Source organism: Thermobia domestica, chromosome 1 (genome assembly GCF_964235325.1).
Source record: "Thermobia domestica chromosome 1, izTheDome1.hap1.1, whole genome shotgun sequence".
Lineage (NCBI taxonomy): Eukaryota > Metazoa > Arthropoda > Insecta > Zygentoma > Lepismatidae > Thermobia > Thermobia domestica.
The window spans coordinates 379,265,347-379,282,606 of NC_137454.1; the positions used below are offsets into that span (position 1 = coordinate 379,265,347).

General features: G+C 34.0%; 1 protein-coding gene across 12 annotated transcripts in view; it reads left to right on the forward strand.

Annotated features, from left to right (window-relative positions):
* Positions 1-17,260, forward strand: part of LOC145664570 (uncharacterized) — a 341,481-nt gene that overhangs the window by 311,908 nt on the left and 12,313 nt on the right. For 6 of the 12 annotated variants that reach the window (XM_081731472.1, XM_081731375.1, XM_081731383.1 and 3 more), the window contains one exon: positions 16,424-17,054. The exons of the other annotated variants lie outside the window; for them this stretch is intronic. Coding sequence is in view for 1 of the 6 variants with exons in the window: in XM_081731419.1 (XP_081587545.1) it covers positions 16,424-16,443 (20 nt within the window). In the remaining 5 variants the exon portion in view is untranslated. The remainder of the gene's footprint in view (positions 1-16,423; positions 17,055-17,260) is intronic. 12 annotated transcript variants of the gene reach the window in all.

The following is a 17,260-nucleotide window of genomic DNA, read 5'->3' on the forward strand; positions in this document are numbered from 1 at the left end:
AAATGTACTCGCTTATGTAGAGCAGTAGAGCACACTTCATTGGTGGAAGATGGTCTGCTTTCTCGTGACCGAATAAATCAGCGCAGACAGCAGTGATCGAAGATTTTTATAAATCGGTGTAGAGATTCACCACAATTTCTTCTGTACGTGCTATCGTCTCATCATCCACATTACCAGATCAGAATTACTTGGCAAGTATGATTTAAAAAAAAATATACATTCCATGTTTTCTGTTTTCCAGTGTGTGCAAACTGACTGGTGGGTATTTCGCTGATATTTTTGTAAAATGTGTGCTGAACTTTCTAAACAGGCTGTGCTCACGAATTGATGATTTATTCGACCATTATAGTTCATGTTCTACTAAAGGAGATACAAGATTTAGGCGAACATCAAGTATTTACTGACAGATCCCGATAAATATTGAAGGTCGAGATTGTCCGCTTCCTTAGTATTGGAAATGTTTTATTGATTTTATTGTAAACAAATCTAACCTCGCAGCATTTCTTTCTTTAGATCTGATTAGGTTTTGTAGACAAAGATTGAAAGACGAACAGTTAGTTTTCACATCGGGTGGATATACAGACTTACTTCACGTGGAGTCATCACAGGGAGAAGACCTCCCATTTCTGAAATATAATCATGAATGAGCTGCTAGTTCACACATACCGCGCTTTCAGCTGCGGTTACAAGCAGCTGCTTATTTACTCTAAAGACACAGATGTTCTTCTTCTCCTTATACATTTTTTAAAACAATTAAGGCAGAATAATATGGATGTCTAGTAGAACGGCAATAAAATTACAATTTATTCCAATCCACACAGTTGTGAATCAGCTCAATCATGAAATATGCCATTCGTTGCCAACGTTCCATGTACTTATTGGAAGCGACACCATCAGTCAGTTCGCAGGAATTGGAAAAAAGAAAGCATGGAATGTATATTGTAAAAGAAAAAAACATACTTGCTAACTAACATAGGATTTGGTAATATCGATGATCAGACAATAGCAAGCGCAAAACAATTTATGATGAATCTTTACACCGATTCAAAAAAATCTCGACCTATTCTGTCTGTGCTGGTTTGGTCGGTCACAAGAACTCAGACCAACTTCCAGCAACGAAGGACGCTACAATGCTGAACACCAAACAAGCCCATCTTCAAACATACATTGGGCGGCACGCCAGCGAATCGAATATTGACTTACTTCAACTCGAACATTGTGATGTACGCGGCTTTGGCATGGGAGACCTGGGTTCGATTCCCAGCAAGAGCTCATGTGGTACGTATTCCACATTAATCAGTAGGTCCACGTCTCATATAGCCTCACTGCTGAAAGGGACGTTAAACTCAATTCAACAACAACATCGAACATTTTGGTTCGGAAACTACGAATGGAAAATTGGTGCCCAAATGGAACACTCAGGAGTCTATTGGCTAAAAGTTGCCCAAAGTTAGTCTTGTACATGTAAACATACGTGGTACACAAACAATTGCAAGTGTGTGTGGGCTTCAGCGGAGTGCATGAAAACCCGTTGCTGAAAAGATAACAGGGTTATAACTTACTTATAAACACTTATGTTCCAGTAAATGTTCATCTGATGAGAATTCAAAGGACTAAAAATGTGTAATTTTGCGCAGATTTGATATGATAATATAGAATATTATTATAGTTTTGTTTGTTTCCAGTAATTAGTAAATATTTAATGAAGCTCTATGTAATATTCTCATACATTACATACAAATAGAGTTATTGAGGTTTCTGCATAAAGGTTTTTTATACGTGACCATTGAGAAAATACAGACCATTCTTGATTTTAGAAATACCCTTCAGGTTTACAACGATGTTATCAATCACCCTATATATCACCTATAAATGGTGTTTGCCCTCACTAAAGACATCATTACATATGTTCTTACCTTATTTACATTTTCTGTTTTCTCATTATGGGAAGAAAAACATTTTTCTTAAAGAAATAATGAATTATTTTCAACAACTGTTGGAAATACTGCTCACAAATAGAGTTTAAATATCTGAATAAACCTGAATACCAACAATAAATGGATTTTAACACTATAAAACCTGTTTGTGGAAGTAAACCTACGGCTATTTTTGGAAGTAAACCGAACAATATTGGTACCATTGGAAAGATATTTAAAGCTCTACAAATCTAATTACTGATTCTTTCCACATCTCAACCCATTGAGAAGATACAGAGCAAGAAATAAAATGTTAAGGACAAAATATATCAGTTTTTAATGTTTATGTTAAATCTTCCGAAAACCCGTCTAAAGCACGAATATAAAAAAATCGTAAAGCACGCCTTAGAGATAAAACCCGAAAAAGAAATTCATTATTATCTTGATTAGCTTCGGAAATATGGCCTTTTATTGAAACGCTATTTTTTTAGCTTCAGTAGAGGGTTGAAGGGGTGTACTGGAGGACCTTCCGCCCGCATCAAGCGACCGGCGGTGTAGAAATGATCAGGATAGTGGATTTGATGATTAAGGACCAACGGTTGGTTTTACTCTCACGGGTTGAACGAAACTTAATAACCTTGTATTCTCTCTCCCGATTATATCATCCCAGTTTAAACTAGTGCTGTGGAAGTCGTTTTTTTTGAAAAAAGTGAAATTTCATAAAACCGAAATATCGGTTTTGAAAACCGCATTTGCGATTTTCGGTTTTCAGAAAACCGGTTTCCTCAAAAACCGAAAACCGAAAATGACACAAAAATTAGCCGGCACTAGTTTGAACTACGCACACTATACATAGCGAAAAATAGACTTGTTATTGCTATATAAATACAAAAAGACAAATGACGTTTATCAATTTTATTATGTATGATGCCTCTCACAATAAATGTCCTTTGATTTGCGTTTCGCTATATCACTTCTTTGATTTGAACAGTTTCTGAGAGACAAAAATTTGTTTCATTACTGCACTGGCACAAAAATGTTCACTCCACTACAAACACAAACTGGGAACAGCTCTCTGCTCGACTTTAATTACATACTGAAGTTGGTGATTTTGTGTTACGCTGTGCTCATGTGACCTTACCGAAGTAAGCATGGACAGTCGCATAGGGATAGGTGATCTCAGGTGAGAAATCACCCCAAATTCTATTTTATTAAATTTTGCAGCTGAAACAGAGAGAAACAGATGAGAATTCACCAAACTCATCGGAATATTCCAGAAACCATATAACATTAAAATTTCTTTCACCAGAAAAATTAATTGCTTGCCACAAAAATATCAAATTATAATAAATCAAGTATTTAACTAAGTTCTCCATTCAGGTTAAATGATAAGCTCTTGTGAATAAATGTGTCTTTATAGGAACTATTTAAACAAACGTATGTGCAATAACTTGACAAAACTGGAATAATTGAGTTTTTATTCACCACAAACATATGTATCAAATGTGACTTATCGCCTTCCATTTAACCATCCAAAGAATCACAGAAAAGCTATTAAACTTCACAATAGTCCTATTCAGCATTAATAATTCGTAGCACAACCTTATGTAAATGTGGTAATCCAATTTATATTAAAAAAGCAGAGTGAAATAACACAACTTCATTACAAAGTCTACTCAACTCATCGTAACAATTTGGTTTTACTCTTAGTATCCAATTCTACACTTGATATCATGTTCTACTCTTCATATCTCCAACTTCAGTATGAAGTAGTGTCTTAAGTATTTCACCTATCTGTTGGTTTAGTTCGTCAACCAACCACTTGGCGGCGCTGATTAACTAGTAAAACAAAAATACTCAAAAGCGCAACTTTAATACAATTCATAATTACTTTTTTATTTAAATAAAATTATAACACGTAATAGTGGGGGACCTTGTAAACATGCTTCTGGGATTTCAGTCACTTTCATCAATTAGGCCATATATTTTGTTATTTTTATCTACTTCCTTCTTACGTTTTGCACAACAATGAAATTATTATAATCTCTCCCTAAAATCGTTGGCACTTGTGCATTACACCCTAACTGAAATTTTGGAACGGAAGTTTCGTAGGCGTTTAGGATACATGTTCAATAAGGGACTTTAGAGTTCTCAAGATTACTTCTAAAGTGTAATTTAGTACACTTCAACCATACGTGTTCACAGCATTACTTTAAACTGTTTGTATGCGTAGTTTCGTACGCATGTAAATGAAGACCTTCAACAAAATCAATACATTTAACGATTCCACTAAAACATACCTTTAAAAGGTATAAGAAGGAAGAAAACTACAATTTTATCGACTTTTGGTCGAAATCATCAAGAAATATGAATAATATTTCAATAAAGAAATATAAAATATTCTGAAATTATTGCAAATAAGAAATTAATTGAGCATCTTTTAAAGTCAGTGAGAGATGTTCTTTACTGAAGATATTTTACCTTGTTATTGTTGAAATTAGTGTTAAAATATACACATCATTTAAACAAACCTTTTAATTCTGCATTGTGTGTTCCTGCAGCACCATCTTGTGAGAAAGTAAATATTTTTCAGAGAGAAAGCTATATCTTTTTTAAAGTCAACTATGTTTTCTATATTTGTGTGTTTTATATTTTAATTCATTTTCATGTTGCAAATTTCGTACTGGAAGATTAAAGTATTTTTGGAGTATGTTTAATACAAGGGGTCCAGAAGCACGTAAAAACACAAAATTTACAGGAGAAATGAATGATACAAGTACTTAGACGTAACATAACATAACCAAATCTAACCTAACCTAACATAAACTAACCTAAGCTAACCTGAACTAACCTAAACTAACCTAATATTAGTAGAAATAAACGAAATTCTATCATTTTTTGGAAAATTATGCGGGACCCCTACACTAATTTAACATAAGATAAACTAACCCAACTTAGCCTAAACTAACCTAACCTAACTTAAACTAACGTAATCTACTCTAAACTAACCGAATGTGAACAGAAATTACCAAAATTGTAACATTTTTTAGAGAAAAGAGCTGGACCTCTTCTGCTAAACATAGGCCGTATTTTTATTGAAAGAAAATATTAGAAAATTTACAACTAGGACAAAAAATATTTTTTGTTGTGTATCAGGTGACGAACGCTGAAAGAATGTTACTTTCCTTTTCCAAATGTGAAATTTCAAACCAAAATGTATCAAATACGAAATAAGGATTTTGATGCTCATCCTGATCTGTAGTTCTAGATAATCGGTAATTAGTGGATAGTTCACTTGCTGCCTTACGTAAATATGTATAATATTAATTTCGTGTCTTTTTTGTCATGTTAATAATTCACCGTAACAAAAATCATTGACATACTTAAATAGGAGGAGAAGTCAAAATAGTAAAGGAACTTCCCATTTCTCGCACTATTGTTTGGTAACACTGCTAGTATCCAGCGCTGAATTAGTGTCGTCTACAACATTTCTAGGCAACGTGTCACTCTTATTCCCGCATTAGACGTAGAGCTGCAGCAGACCGTTGAACATGGCAGGTGCATTGTCGATATTCACCAAGTAGGAAATAAGGCCAGTAAATTACTTATTGTTAGGGGAAGATGTTAAACCTGCGGAAATTATTCATCGAATGCAAGCGCAGTATGGTGACAGCTGTTTATCGCGAAGCAAGATCTACGAATGGATAGAGCGTTTGATACAGGAAAGAACTTCTTTATGTGACTAGGAAAGATCGAGCAGGCCACAACTGAGGACAATTTGAAAGTCGTTGAGGATATGGTGATATAAAACAGCCGAATCACAGTAGACGAAATCATCACCATAAGTTAAGAAATTTGCACATCAACCTTACGCCAGTCACTGATGAAGTGCAATCGAAAAACGTTTCTTTCCCGACGGAATCAAAACACTTGTGAAGCATTGTGAAAAGTGCTTTGACGTACAGGGAGATTATGTAGGAAAATAATGTATATTTTAGTTTTCTATCATTAGAAAAAATGCACCTTTTCTCAGAAGCCCCTTTACATATTGACTGCTCCTCGTAGGAAACTTGGATTCTGAATTTGTTTATTCATTAAAAAATAACCATTTCCTTTTCAATCGCAAATAAAGTATATAATCTAAAAGATAAAATGAATTAGCTCCATTATTTGTATCATGTGAGAATAGTAGAAAGTATAGCATATTCAGTAAATGTATTTTTACATGCTTTCAAATAAAATGTCACCTAGGAGTTGTAATGCTTCCAAATCTTTCTAACAAACGTTTCTAATCTGTATTGCTTTTATGTTGCAAGGAATTTTAATATACTTTGTTATTAGCTTAAGAACATTCAAAGTTCATCCTCTTTTAATTATACAGTTACTTTGACAAAATACTAAAGACTATTTACAACTGTCTGTGAATTCTGTTATTGCACTATTATGAAATTTACATATATCAACTGAAAGCTATAAATTCTGCTGCTATGACAATGTTGAAATATATTAAAAATAATGTATTTCTGTTTCCAATTTACTTTTACAACGTGGCCTATGTTGCAAATATTGTAATGCTGAAAAATGTTCAACATTTCGATTGCGTAATTATTTATTTTGTTTCCTTTATTTTCTAATGGATGAGTTTGCGACAAATCAAATCTACCGTAAGTTAATCGTACAAGTTGTTACAGGCTTCCTTATTTAGTTAAACCTCATTGTCTCCAGGTGGCTACTACGCATAAGTTTATTCCAAAAAAGACACTTGGAATTCTACTGAGAGAACATGAAATAGACAGTGATTGAGGTCCTACTTTATAGTCTTGTCCTACTGCCTGTTATTGGTAAAAGACTTAACTATAAAGCTACCAAAGAATCCATTGAGTTTGTTTCTAGGAGAAGAACATACGTACAGATCAGGGAACACTTCTGCTAACAACGATACTTATATTTTTGATCCTGACTTGAATCTTGGTGGCACTCGTTTTTATTTTATGTTGCAGTCAGACTCCTTGCACTAAGAGAAAAAGACTGACTTTTAAGATATAACATTTGGAAACGCAAAGTTCAACAGAATTCTGTATTACATACTACATTTTGTATACCATATCATATATGAAGTTTTTACGTAGCCAAAGCCAATCAACACATCTGTAAATAGACGGAAATAATGTCTGTTTTACGTCGACATGTACAGGATACAGAAAAGCATGTTTATGTATTTTGATAAATATTATCTGGTTGTATGCGGACACCACACACTCCAGAAAAGGTACATCACAACACGCAATTTAAACGAATGTATTCCCTTGCTGAGGCAGGAGCAACACTAAAAAAGCCACCTGTAAACGGAATCTGTGGTTTTTATTTTTAAACGCGCTCGCGTTTTAGCTCCATGTTGTTCAACTTTTAACCGCCAAATAACAGGAGCTCTTCACAATCACAATGTTAAGTACCCTTAGTGTTCGAGATACAAATTTACTTCGATAACATTTCCAACAATTGTTTAAATTTAGATTCTATTAATAATACTTGATTTGGGAACATGTGAACAAAACAGTAAAAATCATCCCTGAGCTTATAGAGAAACTATAGCTCTGTTCATTACTTATAAGAAGTTTGTTTCCTGGAAAGCAATCGTGAACTTCAGATAATGCATTTCATTAAGACCAGGTAGCACTTTAATAATCTGCTTATGTTCTAAATAGTTCCGTTGTCATTTCTCAGTGTTAATGAGCTCATATCATCTGCTGATGATGTATTTAATTAAAATGTAATAGCATACCTAGAAAACTTATGTATTATATTTTTGTATTGATAATATGTGATGTGCAAAAATCCGAAGAATCTAGTGAAAAAATACATGTTTATTACCGAGGTTCTACATACATGCATACACAAAATGTTTATTTATATATTGAATAAATGATTAGTAACACTTGCATTACTTATCGAACTAAAATATTTGAAACTAAACATTCATAATCCACTCAATTATACAGTAGCCCCCCCTATCATAAAATATAATAATAAGCTGAAATTTAGTACACATCTTCGGGAAGGCACACATAACAATATATAAAGTCTATTGATATTCGGTTACAGACTTCTCCGCCATATTGGAAAATGGCCGCCAGAACAGTTTTGTGTAAGAGAAATATCAAGTTGCATTGTAATAGCTATAACTTAAGTTATAACTGCAGTAGACAAACATTGGTTTATCTCATTCAAAGAGTAAAGAGGACCGGCTTGCTGTCGATGTGCCTCGAAAATCAGTTCAATTAACTAGAGGGAATTAACGCAGGGAATTTTCCAGAAATTTCCAAAAAAAGCCCTTCTGAATGTATGTTCTAAAATAGTTGAAACTCCTATCGTCTGAGAATGTCAATGAAATTTAGGGAAGTATACAATAATATCTACAATATTTTTAAGTTTGATTTTGATCCTCTGACACTAATGGAATAAAATAAAAGTTTGTAAGTGATGTATCTACACTGAATTCAAGTTACCGTGATCTTAAAGAGAGCTTATAGCACACGTTTGCCACTTTCACACTAAATTAACAATCTAATATTACCATACGATAACGATAAGGATAACGTATAGCATACGATAGCGTTTACAAGAATAGAAAGGGGATTAGATATTCTATATTCCTAATAAATTGGTTTCTTCAATGTCTTCATGTACCTTAAAGAACAAAAGATTGGTGTTTTTAATACGTCATGATTCTGCTTTGCTTAAGATACTGCTAACATTTTTAAGTGCAGTCTTGATTATGCATAAGTACACAGGTAGATATAGCATGAGTTGAATTGAATTATGTATTGAGAAATATACATAAACTACATAGTTGAGAACTAATGTAAAGTTTCACGAAATCCACAAATAAATATATACATATCTACAAAACATCACGGTATTTACATTGCATTTTATATTTTATATTTCAATATTTTCAATGTCAATATTGTCATCAGAATTCATATAATCATAATACAAATTGCTGTAACTATTGCCCTTACTACGTCTACACAACGAGATGAACATTGGGCCTTCTTTTGTACACCCACATATGCGATCATATCCCGATTTGCTGTTCTAATAAACGAGATTTTACAAGGAGACCAAGGTTGGAGGTTGTACTAGTTCTAGATAAGTTTCAGTTTTCTGGAAGTAAAAACATTTCAGAATTTACCTACACTGTTCACAATGTGAGTTATTGCTGGATTTGTAAATACTCACTTCATAAGTACATAATCATCAACATAGCTCCCACATGTAAGGCTTATAACACATTTCATTGCCCTCTGAAGAACTTTTTCGATCGTCATGTCTGTCCAAATCCAGCTGCAAAACGTATTCCTTTATTGAATATTGAAATACTAAAGACTAGAGATAATTTCAAATTCATCTCGGATCAATAATTTTCATGGCTCAACGTTTGCTAGAAACACCAGTGAACACTCTTGGCATAATATGAGTGCATATTTCTGTTACACATAACTGCTACTTTCCACTACGTTCTGCACGAATGTAGTTACAAATCAATAATACTTGATATAAATGTTAGGCTCAAAACGTTACAGTGCGACTATTTCCAGGAATTCCACTAGTTTCAATTTGGTTTAATCCTGTATTATTTCCAGCATATTTGGACTTTGTCCAAACCTTTCCACCAAAGAACCTGTTTGGCAATTCTGGTTGATCTAATTGATCATTATTTCGAAGAATAATCACTGCAAGAGCCGCTTGACAAATGAAATGCGCAACAAGCGCACAATTATGACAGTCAACATGCTTTTCACTGAATTTTGAGCATACATAAGGTATCATATTTGCTCAATTCCAGTTACATTCATTATGTAACTAAGCGATTCTATATATAATGTAATATATGTAATTCATCTAATCTCGTAAGTTTTGTTGGCAACACGTCTGTAGCTGCAACAATGTCATATCATATTGTTTTATGTATAGATTGGTTTTACTTTCTTCATTAGCACAATAGAGAGCAGTGCAGCAACAGTCCAGGGTCAAAGGCTTTTGACTGATAGAAGTGTGGAAAACATTAACGGTCTATCATAGATCTATCTCTTGTTAACTCCATATATTAAATTTCGTAGATGTGTTAGATAAATTGTTTCACAGTGCTTCCAAAATACATATGCAAGATTTCTCTTAATGTTAATAAATCTTTGATTCCAAAATATATATATAGAATTTAGGTTTTTGTAGTACATGTTATTACTTCCAAACATTTCATTCGCAGTCTCATTAGTCCAATTTTCTGATTACTGGAGAAAGATAGTCAAAAGTGTTATTTCTTAACTTGTGGAAAATTTCATCCGTTATTTACTTTTGGGCACTGAACTGTACACGCGACACGTCTGCTGCAAAGTTGGTCGTTTGTTGTTTAAATGAGAGACCTTTTTTCTGACGTTTTTCAAACATCCCTCATACTCCAAAAATATCATTTTAAAGCAACAAAAAGGCTTTATCATTAGTACCAGTGACGGTTTCAGGAGGAGGCTCCGGGAAAATTCTCCAGGCATAACATTTCTGATCGTCCCCAACGGGGATAGCCAGTATTTGCAGAGTCCTCTTTTCATCTTCTGCGCATTCAAAACCCCCTTAAGGTGTAACTGAAAGCGATTTCTACTCATATACAACAAAGAAGCTAGATTTCAAATACTCTTGCAGAGGAGGAGAAAGAGGCAGACAGACTGAAGCTGAGGTTGTGAGTTCTCTGTTCGAAGTACTTGATGCTTTTACACGTCAATCACCTTGAACCACTAATATTGATTCCTGCAAATCCTGTTACACAAGGCCAAGTATTTCTAAGAAAAAAATAATTAGAATTTAAAATACCCTTGTTGCCTATACTGGTGAATATACTGTACTTCTGAGAAAAAGCATAAATATGACGAAAAATATATTTTCTATTACTTGAGCCTAAATTTGACCTAAAGCTAAAATATATTTTGTATCATTTCGGGCCTAAATATGAGGTAAAGCTAAATTATATTTTATATCACTTGGGGCCAAAATATGACCTAAAGGTAAAATAATCATGACTTCGAGCCTACATATGACCCAAAGCTAACATATGGTTCATATATGCATTTATTTTTATTTGAAGTTAATTCTCACTGTTGACTAATAGAGTTGTTGTTTCAACATACTGGAAACTTAACTCTAAAGCAATACAAAAGTATAATTAATAGGCATTAATATCAATGTGATCTTAGATTGGAGGAAAAAGAACATAATATTTGTTGTTTTCAAAACATCTAGTTTTGTACAAACTCTAGTAAATAAGGCGGCGTTGAAAACATCTTTTATCTCCATAAATCTACTGATGAAAAACATAGTTTGCTACTATGTGAGTTGGGTTTAGAGTATTCAAATGCAGAAATTTTGATGTGAGTGAAAAAGAGAGTCCTGGTAAGTCAAAAAACTTTTTAATTTTCATTTTAAAGAAGTCCTGTCGTAAGAGTCAGAGGAAAACATTTGTTTAAAAAAATCAACATTCTACGCCTAATATTTTCGGCGATCAGGCGAATGGTAAAAAATAAATCAAGTTCTGTTATATTTTCTTAGAGATCACACTTTAAAATGTTCTGTGTTATTCACAGTCCAGAGTCTAGTGATAACATTTTTACAAAATATGATGATTCTACATATATTTTCGGACACCTAGTGTACGCCAGAAAAATCAAGCTCCTTATCCAATCTTCGGGCCCACATTTTGTCCTATCTACATCCTAGGTTGTGAGGCAAATCTTTAGAGCTTATACGTAATTTGAAATTTCTACATGTAATACTTCAGAAAATATGGTCAACAGCAAAAGAAAAAAAATCAAACTATCTTATATCTCTTTAGGAAGAGCATTTTGAAAAATCCTCTCTTAACTACAAAATGATACAAGACAAATGTTTATACAAGATTTCAAGATTCTACGCCCAATAGATGAGATGCGTGAGGCTACTTAGTGAGCCAAAGTCAATACTGCAAAAGCAATTAGCTGCCTAGAGAGGTATACTGGAGGGCAAAGAGTTTAGAATAGTAAGATCAGAACATAATAACCTATTTGTATTACCCGTTCAGCAAAAATGTAATTGTACATACAAGAATACGATTGAACGAATAAGAGGTGGTAATCACGAAGATATTCAAGTCTGTGAGATCAGTATTACATAAAATATAGGAATAGAACATTATTCATACAACTTAATTATTAGTGGCTGGCCAAAATTTGGAAAAACTTGCAGGAATTCCAACAAAGTAGTAAGACCTACATGCCGTATTATACGAAGCGGAATGTTGAACGACGAAGAAGAGAAGAGAAGATGCTTGTTGTGAAGATGAAGGCGCTAGATCCGGTGTCGAGAAACACGGAAGGACACAATTAAGAATAAAGTGATCCGAAATACAATAAAAATAGTCAATAGTAGGAAGAATATAAGAAAATACTTTTAACTGATTTGGGTGTGTAAGAAGATCTTTGGAATGCGTGCTCGCTGAGTAGATGATATAGAACTGAATTGGGAACGATTACGAGGCAGACAAAAGGAGAAATGTTAAAATAGTGAGAGAAACAATATGATGCAGTATAGTGTCATGGTGGATATGACACAATATAGAAACAGATGGAGAACTAGTGAATTGAAGAGCCAATACTAGCTAACAGGGTTCAGTGGAAAAAGAAATTTAGCTTGTCCCCCCCTCTTTGAACCCGAATTTTAGAAAGAGATTAAAGTTCATATTTACTTACGGATAATGGAGGAGTAATATACTGAAACTGGCCTCGACAACAGGTGCGACCCTCCATATTCAGATTTATGAATACAAATTCGAAAATTATATTATTATAAAATCGGAAACTAAATTTATGGTAAATACAAAACGGACGTTTACTTAATTTCAAGGAAATGTTTTGTTTTACATCTTACATTAAAACTAATCCTAACATTTGGAGTTTTATAAAAGAACAGTAGATATTAGAATATTAGAGAGATCAACCTTTAGAAGCGGAAATTTCGAAAACGCCGAAATAAGGGTTCACTCACTCACTCTAAAAGTGTATGCATGAATTTAATACACCTACAACTTAAGCAGATACTCTGTTTTGAAATTATACGAAAATAAAGTTGCGATCATAAGTGCCAAAGAAATTTCTCCGTTTCTTGTTATAACTGGAATTTCAAAAAACGTTCACAGAAATTGCTGTTTGTTCTTGATGTAGAGTTTATGTACAGCAACATGCATTTACTGAAAATTCAAGTACTCCTGAAAAAGCCCCCTTGATCTTTCACATAATTAGATATAGACAACGATTTCTCGAATAGGTTTCCTTGTGCACAAAAGTGAACAATAAGGAAATGTGATTTACTCTCAATGAAGTTATGCCAACCCTGGGATAAAAGTGGATTTGAAAAGATAGTCACGCCATCCTCCGTGCTTAAGTTTGCCGATTGTAAATTTTTCAATAAGGGGGGAACGCCACAGATATTTTCTGGAAGTGTGAGGATGACGATTCCCGCGTTCCTCCGCACTTTTATCCCTGCCGACAACGATTACTAAGATGATGCTTTGAGATGATTACATGTTACTTGTATTGAAAATGTGTAGCTTCGCAAACGACATATAATGTCAGTTTGTAATCTCCACTCTCACGTATCATTTGTATATATACTTGTATTGTATACTTATATGTATGTTAATCAATGTAGTACCACAATAATATACTTATAAGGAAGTTGCAACTCCACTTACATAGATGGAGTATCTTCTCCAATCTAAGGCAAAACTATTATGTGACGCCTCTCATATTAGTGTTTACTCGTTTAATACGTACCAAACAATTCCCGTGCTGAATCAATGTAAGTTTGATACATAATTTGTATCCAAAGCACAGACAGATACACTCGGATACTGAAACTAGACTCGATTCTATGCACCAAATCCTAGAGGATATCATTGCAGCCATAACGTTACTATAAAGTACTTACTTTTGTAAATGTCCTTATACTTGTGTGCAAACGTGAAGGATGACAGTAGGTTTCGCACTCCGTAGTACGTCAAATTCCGATTTAATACACACCGGTCGTACTTGAGTTGTACATCAAAGTAGTGCTACAGTAAAATACAGAAATAAATAACAGAGAGAAACACGTGAATGGAAGACCAATAATGAGAATTTTGTACATAGGCAATAACTTACACTGAAAGCAGTGGGAATCACGATGCCCCACTGACAATAGAGAAAGAGTTGAATAGTCTTTAGAAGGATGTTGACTCACCACTATCTCACGCTGCTAACAATGTTGGTAATATTATTCTGGCGTGGAGTTCCCTTACTTGACAGCGCTATAAACAAAAACTGTGTAGTCCTTCATGCTTCTAGACGTGCTGCAAGATATCTTCTCATGACATCCCAAACGTGTCTATTGGAGTACAAGTCTGGAGAAAAGACAGGCCGGTCAATTCGCCGAAATACCATCTCGTTAAAAGAGCTCCACCATTTGCGCTCCTTGTTGAGGTCGCGTAATTTCTTGCATAAATAAGAAGACGCACATGGGGAAGAAATACAGTGTCACAATAATGTTGACCAGTGAAAGTAGCGGGTTAAAAAACTTAGAGATCGTTATGTTCGTGAAATACAGGGTGTCCATATGAAACCCTTATTACAAATATTAATTGCACGGAAACTATTGATGTTGCGGTCGCCCTTTTCTGTAGTTGACCGTTGTGGACTACCACTTCTTTGTACAGCATTGCCTGTGGTTCAGACTGCTCCTCACAGGCATGAAACAATGCCGCAGGAACATTCGTCACTGTTTTTTATGTTTTGATTTTGTTTCCTTACGATTCTTCCCAGTGTCCGGCCATGTTGTAAATAACACCACCACACTATAGCTTTCTAACTGATACGTAATGCTTTGTTGATTTCATTTACCAGCATCGTTTTGGGGAAGCAAACTTATTCTTCGCCACGGTTATTCTGAACTTAAGCTTTCCAATGTCATGATGCCTGTGCATGTGAAAGAAATATCTGGCAATATATTGCTGGGTTTTCAATCATTTCCATCGACTACATAATATTTTATGTGCCTTTGTATGTTTTATACACTAGTATAATTATAATCTCTCCTTAGTACCTCTATGTTGAACCATATTGAAATTTTTGAACGGAAGTTTGATAGCAGTTTATGCTACATATTCAGTTAGGAAGTTGTCAAAACTCGTACCATCCTCACACAGATTAGATTACTTCTAAAACATAATTCAGTTATACGTGATTACTCTACTTATACATCTTCTGGATGTACATTTTTGTACAGGCTATTAGTATTTATGATTGTATCTTGTAAAGCTTGCAACAAACAAAGCTTATTCCTCTATTTAATCAAAGATATCTCCTAAAATACATATCAGCTGTTTATTTCAAGAACGACATAACTCAAAATTCCTAACTTTCCAGAAGAAGCGTTTAAATTTTCGAAACGCAATGAAAACGAATGAGCGCATGAACGACCCAAAGTGCGTTCAGTTTTGATATTACATCTGTGAAAATTTTATCAGTGATAGATATTAAGATTAGCTTTCATTTTCCGCCCATAAGTGAATAAGGGCAATTTTTGTGTTATGTCCTTGAAATAAACAGGCGAATCCGAGAGAGATGTTCCTTTCTGTACCAGAAATTTACCAGGAAATATAATAAGAATATTTCAGTAATGAAAGACAGATAAGTCTGGGGTATTTAGCAAATAATAAATTACTTGAATATTTTACAAATTAGGTCAGATATATCTTTTACTGAAGACATTTTGTTTTGTTATTGTCGAAATGAATTCTAAGTTATGCGAAATTTTTAAACCTGATTTTTAATTTTGTGTTATAAGTGTTATTTTACCACCATCTATTCAGAGACCAAACTACTTTTCCAAAGCGGAAGCTAACTTTTTATTTGAAAATCGATTTCTCATTTGCATATGAACTTAAGAAGACATTTCCTTTGCTGTAGTGAATAGGGGCGTACGATTGAACTAGGGTTCAATTCCTGGTAAGAGAGTGTAAGAATGGCTCGAATTTCAACATACATGTATGGATTTGCATGCCATTAACTCAAAATATCAACAAACACACTAACTAAATAAGGAAACAATAGGTTACTGTATACTTTGTGATAATGTAAACTATAGTGCTGGTCAAGTTTAAGGATACACATATTACATTTTGCAAAATGTATAGAAGAGAAATCAATACTCTACACGAAAAGACATATTCGAAAGAAATTTGCGGAAATAACAGAGTAAAATACCAAGTAATACAGCTTTATTTTAGGGTTACAAATGAACCGCTAATAGTATAAAATCATTACGAATATTGTACGACAATTAAAACAAGTCAGTGCATATCAAAGAAGAAAGTATTAGATAGAATACTATTTTCCACCAGCAGAATATTCCTGTACAGTGTATAAAAGCGTATTTTCTGTTTTCAGGTGTAGCGTTACTAGTGTGAAACCATTAAATGTGCTTTTGGAACTTACACCCTGCAGAAAAGAAATATTATGCAGCTAAGATTTTTCCGCACACCTCCGTACAAGTGGAATTGGTGGCTTTTAAAAGTGAACAAAAATGACACTGAGATAGTGAAATTCTTGGTACCGTTTAAGGCAATTTCAACCCCATCGGCTTGTAATAGTTCATAGTTTGGAGCCGCTTGTGAATGTGACTTTCCTTGGTAGCCGCCCCTGCCCTGGTACGATGTCTTAGAAAACACTCTTTATAACATAATGGGCAAGACTATCAAATGGAATCAAATAACATATAAAATAACCGAAATAGTGTTTAAAATAAGTACTAATTATGGACGTTAAAAAGAAGAAAATAATATTAAAAATACTTGTTTATAAATTAAAATGATATTGGATGGTGTAAATTAAAAACAAAAAGAGTTTGAAGTTAAGAGGATGTGGCAACAGCTTGATTCTTCCCTGACTCGTGCTTCGTGTGGAATCGGAAGGTCAGTTGTGACCTGTAGCTTTCAATTCCGCATTTATTTCCTTTCTTTTGGTTGGGCACAGACCGAGAAGGAAAAAAGGACTGTTTGCAGATTACGGATATTTAAAGGTAAGAACAGCCTTCACTAACTCCTTATTGGATCCTTTCTTTGTCTCTGTGATAATTAACGTTTGTTTTCGTAGAGTTGTCGCTTCTAATTGGGTTGATCAGTCGAAGTTTTTTTTTTATGTTGATTGGCGCTTATTAGACCTATTTGATCATTATTGAAATACAAGTAAATTCCGGATATTGCAATAATAATAATAATAATAATA